General features: G+C 44.4%; 1 protein-coding gene across 1 annotated transcript; it reads right to left on the bottom strand.

Moving 5' to 3' along the window:
• Positions 1 to 2,527: 2,527 nt before the first annotated feature.
• Positions 2,528 to 7,671, bottom strand: LOC120226783 (keratin, type II cytoskeletal 6A-like). The gene is given in 9 exon segments (XM_039224950.1): positions 2,528 to 2,784; positions 2,896 to 2,930; positions 3,153 to 3,373; positions 4,227 to 4,352; positions 4,851 to 5,015; positions 5,140 to 5,235; positions 5,393 to 5,453; positions 5,793 to 6,007; positions 7,132 to 7,671. Coding segments are annotated over 9 exon segments (1,716 nt in total).
• Positions 7,672 to 9,052: the final 1,381 nt, after the last annotated feature.

Raw genomic sequence — 9,052 nt, 5'->3', positions numbered from 1 at the left:
GAAGGGGAAAAGATAGTTATAAACAGAGAAGGAGGGAAGAAATTCTTCAATACAGAACAAACTGAGGGTGGATGGGCAGGTGGGGGAGAGGGGAAAATGGGTGATGGGCACTGAAGAGGGTTGGAATGAGCACTGGGTATTGTATGTAAGCCAGTCTGACAATAAATAATATTAAAAAAACAAAAAAAATAAAAATATAAATAAAAAAGTGACTTTTTAAGTAGTAATCTTGTGTACTACAACTTTGCTATATTGGCTTGTTTATTCCAGGAGGCTTTCAGATTTTCCACATGACAATTGTGCCCTCTGAGAATAAAGACAGCTTTATTTCTTCACTTCTAATCTGTATAACTTAAATTTCTTTCTCTCATCTTATTGCACTAGTTAGAGCTTCCAGCACACTGTTGAATAAATGTGGGGAGATAACACATGCTTATCTTATTCTCCACCTCAGAACTAAAGGGCCCAGGGGCACCTGAGGGCCCAGTTGGTTAAGTGTTCAATTTCAGCTCAGATCATGATCTCAGGCTTCATGAGTTCGAGCCCCATGTCAGACTCTGTGCTGACAGCTCAGAGCCTCAGAGCCTGCTTTGGATTCTGTGTCTTCCTCTCTCTATGTCCCTCCCTTGCTCATGCTCTCTCTCTCTTTCTTTCTCTACTTTCTCTAAAAAAAAATAAGCTTTAAAAAAAAAACAGGAGTGAAGGCTCCAGTCTCTCATCAGTAACTGTGTTGTTAGCTACAAGAATTGTGAAAAATACTCTTTTCAAATACGAGGAAATTGTCCAATCATTGTTTGCTGAGTTTTTTTTAAAATCATGAATGGATATTGGATTATGCTATATAATTTCTTTCTGCAATAAGTAATATAATCATATGATTCTTCTTTAGCCATTTGACATGGTGGATTACACTGATTGATTTTGAATGTTGAATCAGCCTCGCTTATCTGGAATAAATCTCATTTATTGTGCTGTAGAACTCTTTTTATCCACTGTTGGATTCCATTTAAGATATTTTGGTGCCCTTCACATCCATAACCAGGGATCACATATTTGGTGTAAAATAAATTATGTGCAGAAAGTTAGTGCCAAAAGGGAAGGTAGACACTGTTCCTTTCAGGAATGGTTAGAGGTGAACACAGCAAGGTACTGATGTAGCAGGATCCAGAAACATCTTTGTAACTTAGCCAATCCATCAGAATTTCTCTTGTGCTGAGAGGTGGGGTTAGGGGCATGGGGAAAATAGGGACTGGAAACAGTGACTGGCCTTCGTCTCTGGCCAAGATAACAGACCATCCTTGCACTGTATCCTGAGTTTTCCCTTAACCATTACTAGAATTCAAAGCAGGCCAGGGCACACCTACAGGACATGCAGATCATCCCATCAGAGCAATAAGACTTGACTTCTTTGAGTCTCTGTAAGAGGCCTATGAGGTAAGGATTAGGGAGATTCCATTTTTGTTTGGTTGTCAAACTTTAAGAGATCAGCATCAAAGATTTGTGCCTGAGTTTGTAGATCCTCAATTTGTCCAGATCTAGTGTTTTCAAGTTTTCCATGTTGTGAAGATTATTGGAATTCCCATCCATGTCCATATACCATCCTGCATTTGTATGATATTCTTAATACACATTTCTAGAAGTGTACTTCCACTTCACAATATACACATTTTAATTGCTCTTGATACACCTTATGAGACACGTTTCTAGGTCATAAAGGAAATTGGAAGCAAACTCAAATCTCTTACTGTCTTATCACTATTCCTTGGCTCTAACTGGAAAGTACTGTATTTCTCTAAGCATTATGGGTGGCTGCTGGGGCAGGTGGCAGAGAAGCATTACAGACCAAGTCAAAGAGACTAAGACGCTACTCACAAATACAGGCAGTGCAAACATTTTACATCGATGGTAGACCAGATCCCTGCCACTCCACTTGACAAACATTTCAGTGGAATAGAATCTGGGAAGGAATCCTACACATCAGGATGCCAAACCGAGGCTTGTGGAAGTTGTCTAAGAGGGTGAGGGGAGTACAATATGTGGGGATTGGGTGTATCCTTCACAAGAGAAGGCATTTGTCTGATGAAAACACTCAAGACCCAAAGGTAATAAAGCAAGTCACTACTACACCATGGATTATACTATAAATCTGCTTTATTGCATTAGAAGAGAGCAAGGAAGGAACACATGACAGGGATACAAACCCTGTTTATCATAGAACCGGCCACATGCTTTCACAACCACTGTGAGGGAGAGCCTCAATACTTGAGAGATGGGGAATTCGTGGGCCCGTGGAAGCAAGAAGGAGTTGCTGTGTCCTGGAGTAGGACCCAGGCAGTGACCTTCGGATGGTGAGCATTGGAATCTCAGGTGGAGCATGTAGAGGCAGTGATGAGAAATGAAGGCACTCAACAACTTTAGCTCAAGTCAGAGAGTAAGAGAAATCAGAAACGGGAGAGGAGAAGCAGCCTGAGAGAGGGCAATGCAGTTGTAGGTGGGACAATGTGGGACCAAGACCTGATGGCAGGACTTAGTGCTTGTAGCTCTTCCTGCTGGAGGATGAGGTGGTGGTGGTGTATTTGATGGTGGAGCTGCTGCCCCCAGACGAGCTGAAGCTACCCCCAATGCCTCTGCCGCTGCCGGAACTGAAGCCAGCTCCCAGGCCGTGGCCGCTGCCATAGGAGTAACCGCTGCCTCCGCCCAGGCCTGAGCCACTGCCCACACCGCTGGCACTGCCATAGCCGCCAGCGCTGCCATAGCCTCCAGAGACGGTGGACTGCACCACAGCTGTGAAGGGGAGGGGGACAAGGACACATGAGACACAGTGAGCTCATTCTGCCAGCCTGAGTCTACTCAGAAGAGCTAAGGGCAAGGGAGGGAGGCAAGCAAGATACTTACAGATGTTGACTTGTCCAACACCTTCCCCATTCAGCCTAGGAAGGGAGAAAACACAGGGACCATGAGACTTCAGACAGCTACCACTGGACCAGAGTGGGAAGCCTCAATGTGAGGATAACCCATGGGGAAACTGCCTTTTAAAGGATCTCTGAGAATCATGACTGTGGCCATAACTATTGTGTCTTCTACTTGTGCTCATGGCCAGACATCATGGACATGCATCCAAGATGTTTGAAGAGCTTGTGTGAGTGACCCACCTGCACTCCTCGCCCTCCAGCAGCTTCCTGTAGGTGGCAATCTCCACATCCAGGGCCAGCTTGACGTTCATCAGCTCCTGGTACTCCTTCAGCAGCCGGGCCATGTCCTGTTTAGCCTTCTGCAGGGCATCCTCCAGATCAGCCAGCTTGTTCTTGGCATCCTTGAGGGCCATCTCCCCACGCTGCTCAGCATCAGCAATGGCGGACTGCAGGTTGGCACACTAGAACAGGAAGACAGGCAGTAGGAACTTGTAATGTAGTCCTCCAGGACACTAGCTGCACTTCTTCTTTCTAGTGAGGAACACTTCCAGAGCCCAGATACCATAGAAAGGGACTTCTACCACTTTTTTTTTTTCAGTCTTTTTCTGTTGTGCACAACTTATCTAGTCTGAGAGCCACATGAAAACACTTGTGCCATTTTAAAACCACCCTACAAGAGGTGTGGTGGGAGACCCTATACTGGACCAAATACCAGCAGAGTTGGAAGAAATGGACCCACTCATTTGTTTTGAGTGTTGTCTCCAAAGCCAGACCAGAACCTTTTCTGATCATCTCATGTGCCCCACTAACTTATACAAAGTTACCTACATCCTCATTTAAAGTATGAGTTTGATTTCTAGCCGTTGAGATCTCGTCCTCCTCACTCTTAAGGGCTTCTAACATGCTTGGGCAACACAGATCTTCATCCTGGGTCATTGCTCAACTATCCTTTTCAATGGAAACTTGAGCAGATTTGGAACAATCTTGTGCCCCACATGGGCTCCCCTTTTCTTTCCCCACTTTTTCTCATATTCCAAAACCAATCATTCTCCTTAAGTAATCTCTTTCAAAAGCCCCTAGATGACCTTTTCACAGTCTGACTAATTGGGATTGTTCCTGTCATGTGATGGTGTCATCCTGTAGGGTTGGCACCCATCTGTCCTAACCTGTGGGGACTCACTGAGGGTGGCAGCCACATGCACCTCTCTCCCTGCTCTTCCCTCAATTCCCAGCATTTCCCAAATGGTGGCCGATGGCTGCCTGGTGGTTGAGCGAGGAAGTGCTGCTTTTGTTCTCCAGAGCCCCCCACCTTACCTGCTTCTTGACATGGTCGATCTCGGATCTCAGCCTCTGGATCATGCGGTTGATCTCAGCAATCTCCTGCTTGGTGTTGCGCAGATCATCCCCGTGTCTGCCTGCGGTGACCTGCAGCTCCTCGTACTGGATTCCAGAGGGAGAGAAGATGGTGCATATGGGCTTTCCCATGCTAACAGTGACCTGACTTCTCAATCTGGCATTTAACACACCTGGAACCACTGGCTTCTCCTCGAGGGATTTTAGGGAAAGTTGATGTGTCAAGGTCACTGGATACTGACACTGATAACAGACCCTCTTTTTATGGGACTGCTGACTGCCTAGTTCATTTGAGGACTAGCAATGTTGTGTATTATATTTCTGCATGAGCCAGCATCAGGGTGAAGACAAAAGCAAGGATCACTAAGTTCTTATCTTTATAGCTGTCCTCCTACACCTGGGTGCTTTTACTACTGAACTTGGACAGAAATTCTGTGAATCTCTTCTTTGTGAACTCAGAGTCTACATCCTATGAGAAAACACCAGGTTCTTGGCAGTACGTTTCCCCGAGGAAGGCTAAAGCCTAGCTGGTGTTTAGGGAGGTGACACAGGCGATCCTGGGCACCTGTCAATGCTTATACTCACTTTGCTCTGGTACCAGGATTCAGCCTCAGCCCGGCTCTTCTGAGCGATCTCCTCATATTGTGCTTTGACTTCAGCAATGATGCTGTCCAGATCCAGGTTACGGTTGTTGTCCATGGACAGGACCACGGAAGTATCTGAGATGTGTGTTTGCATCTGAGCCAGTTCCTGTACAACATAAGATCATCAGATCATCTTTTCCTGTGGCATTTATAGAGGTATACAACCCTACATCTTCCACCCTTGGCAGAGCCCCCATCACAGCAAATAAAAGAGGAGTGGAGATACTTACTGCATCATACAAAGCTCTGGTGAAGTTGATCTCATCAATGAGACCATCCACCTTGGCTTGCAAATCAACCTTATTCATGTAGGCAGCATCCACATCCTGGGGAAGAAACCAACAACTTGGAGTCAGATGAGCCTTCCTTCCTGGTCTGAACACCTCTTAGTCTCCCCATCTACTCCCATCTTGGATTTGTACAGGGACCAAGAGCCCTCTCTTTCAACAAAGGAACATGCACCCCTGATCTTCATTAGCTCACCTTCTTCAGAGTCACAAATTCATTCTCTGCTGCTGTGCGCTTGTTGATTTCATTTTCATATCTAGACTCAGAACAGGGTAAGACATAATTGAGCCAGTGGCAAAGATGATACAGAAAAAGTTTCCTGGGATCCCAACTTCCCATGAAAGAGATATACCCCAAATGAGCTTCCTGCCATTGAACCACAAAAATGATTTTTTGTGGTCCCTAAATTGTTTTTTCTCTCTATCCACATACATGTTCCTTTTTTTGGAGGGGGGTGTTTGAAGGCAACAATTCTGAATTTCATTTCCATGATCATGTTTTGCTATGGAATCAGACACACATCCTGAACTAGTCACCCAATTGTCTTGATGGGTGCACTTCAGGGAAAGGAAGCCCTTTCTGTCCTTGCACTCACTTGTTCTTGAAGTCTTCTACCATGTCTTGCATGCCCCTGAGCTCTGTGTCCAGGCGGCTCCTCTCCCCCAGAATGCTGTCCAGCTGTCTCCTGAGGTTGTTGATGTACTGCTCAAACAAGGGCTCCAGGTTCTGCCTCACTGTCTTGGTGCCCTGCTCCTGGAGCAGAGTCCACTTGGTGTCCAGGACCTTGTTCTGTTGTTCCAGGAACCGCACCTAGAAGAAGACAAGATTGTTACTTGCTAGAGAAAGCAAGGGAGAAAGAGATGTGACTTGTCAGGTGCCTAGGCACACCTGGGTGTTCGCCCAGGTCTTGGGCTATTATGGAGCATGTACAGAAGGTCAGGCTGACAGTGTTGTACCACTGAACCTATTTCCTTCTACCCCAGAAGTCCCAGTATGAAATTCTTCCATGGACTTATGATGTCTTCTCATCTACTAAGCTATTCAGCCTATCAATGACTTTCAACAGTTCTCTTCCCTATTAAATAGCACAACCACACATCTAGTTAAAAAAATATTTCGGGGGTGCCTGGGTGGCTCACTCAGTTAAACTTCAGACTCTTGATTTTGCCTCATGTCATCATCTCAGGTTTGTGGGATCTAGTCCCCTGTCAGGTGCTGCTCTCTATCTCTCTTCCCGTACCTTTCTCTTGTTCTCTCTTTTAGTCTCTTTTTCCTCTCAAAATCCATAAATAAACCTTTAAAAACATAGTATTTCCCTGATACAATGTCCAAAGTTTTAATTTTATTATACCTCAGTTAAAGATTGTTAAATGTGCAGAAACTAATCATATAATCCAATTCATTCAATGATTGGATTCCAGTAACTCTGCTTTAGTGCATGATTTCCCTATATAAAAAATTCCCTAAAGGTCATGCTCTTTTCTACACATTTAGTATATCTATGATACATAAATGTTTGAGTCTTTTTTTCTAAATCAGTCACAAATCGTGTTCTTTTCTATTCTTTCACCCTTTCCTCATGTCTGGAGCCCTATTGCAGATTTCCCCTGGAATTATTATTTAATCCCTTTCAATCTTCAGAAGGTAAAGCTAACAGATTCTATTCTCTCATTGCCTTCTATTTTGCTTCATTGCTCTCATAAATTAAGTATTCTTCCCTGGCTGGGTGAAGGACATTTTAGAGACCCAGTGATCTTAAGTGATTTCCATCACCTTCTGCCTGTTGTCAACATGAAGCCCATCTGGCATCCCAGGGAAGAGCTCCTCTGAGTCCTCTTCTCCCTCCCTCCTATAGCTCATCCTGGTAGGACATCCATTAGTTGTCTAGTCTGGGGAGCCTGGAATCCCAGTGGAGACAGGTCTTCCTGGCTCACCTTGTCGATGAAGGAGGCGAACTTGTTGTTGAGGGTCTTGATCTGCTCCCGCTCCTCAGTCCTCACCCGCTGGATGGTGGGGTCGATTTGCAGGTTGAGGGGAGCCAGGAGGCTCTGGTTGACAGTGACCTCTTGGATGCCTCCAGGGGGTCACACAGGGAAGCCGGGTCCACCAAAGCCACCTCCAAAGCCAGCTCCACCACCGAGCCCAAAGCCACCACCAGCTGCACCACCGAAACCAAATCCACTGGCGGCTCCACCTCCATAGCCAAAGCCACCTCCAACTCGGCCACCATATCCTCCACTGATGGCACAGCTGCCCCCTCCGATGGAGATCCTCTTGGAGCCGCCCAGGCCATAGAGGCTCCTGCTACCAAAGCCAGCTCCTCCGCACACTCCACCGAGGCCACCAGTGCCCCTGGAACGGGACACGGAGACACTGCTGAAGCCAGAGCGGCAGACCCCTGGGACTCTGGCTGAGCTGGCGCTGAAGCCACGGTGGCTGACGCTTTGGCTCCTCACGGTGGATTTGCTAGTCATGATTCCTGAAGAGGGGAAGGCTGAAGAAAGCGTGAGAGGCTGGAAGGTAGAGCTGAGAGGAGCAGATCTGTGAGATGAGCCTCCCGGCAGCAGTTTATATATGGTGAAAATGGGCTGGGCTCTGTCCTGGAAGGTGAGCTTGCAGATTGGGAAGGGTTGGGCTTTACAAACAGTGATGTCACATCTGGATTATTAGAAAGTTATGAAATAACGAAGATTGCATTTTTGGCTTCCTTTAGTCAGGGAAAATATCTCCTGTCTTCCAGCTTTGACTTGATCTCAATACAATGAGACTATTCTCAATTCACTGAGCCAGGAGTTAGTCACCGCCTCAAACAAAGGATCGCATGTTATGCTTCTGTATCAGAATGTGAAGTGCTCTCCTCTGCACCTGTGTTGTACCCAGCAGAGATAGGAGACTGAAATTATCTAACGCATATGCCTTCATAGTAACATTCTCATTCCTTTTCATTATTATAAAAGTTAAATATGACTTTTTTTTGCTTTTATGTAAAATTTCACCCACATAAAGGAATAACATAACTACATAATAGGTCTCTATATTCTTATCACCCAGCTTTATGAATGTAATTATCTCCTGACCATATGAGAGCTTCCATATTCCTGTCCTATTCCTTAACAACTGTAAATTATTTGAAAACAAATATCAGAGATCATATTGTCTCTTTTGTATATAATTTCATACTTATGTCTGGAAGGCTCAAAAATATAAACAAAATACCATTATCTTATCTTAAGAATTTATATATTTTCAAAATATCAACAAATTTCTATTCCATTTTCAAATATCAACAAGTGTCTATTCCATTTTTAAATATTCCTGTTGGTGTTGTTTAGTTTTTAAATTTTGGTTGTCCAAATAAGGATCCAAATAAGCTCTATCCGTGCTGTATGTGGGTGTAATGTCTTTTAAGTAAATTGTTTTTTAAATCTTTTAAGTCAATAAATCCTCCATTTTTTCCTTGCAATTTGTTAAAGACACTGGGTTATTTGTCAGGTGCAGTGTTTCATTCCTTTGATTTTTCTAATTGTATATTTATGGTGCTGCATTTAACATCTTACTGTGTCCTTTGTATATCTTGTAAAGCGATAGGTAGAACTAGAAACTTAATGGGCTATGTATTTAAACATTCCAGATGTAGATGTTGTAGACTGCCTATTTATATACTGAGTATTGTTACTTACACACTTGCTTAAATGTTTAAAAATTGCAGGGATATTGTATGTTCAAGGAACAAAATACATGTTCAAGGCTACTCCCCAGGCAGCCAATTCCTATATATGGAGGCTTCAGTGCTCTCAGTTCCTGTGTATCTTTGTAGGCACGTCATTTGGGTGTTTCTGTGTTTTTCCTGAGGTA

Source organism: Hyaena hyaena, unplaced genomic scaffold (genome assembly GCF_003009895.1).
Source record: "Hyaena hyaena isolate Hyena2069 unplaced genomic scaffold, ASM300989v1 scaffold_1851, whole genome shotgun sequence".
Classification (NCBI taxonomy): domain Eukaryota; kingdom Metazoa; phylum Chordata; class Mammalia; order Carnivora; family Hyaenidae; genus Hyaena; species Hyaena hyaena.
This window is presented reverse-complemented; position numbering and strand designations above follow the sequence as displayed.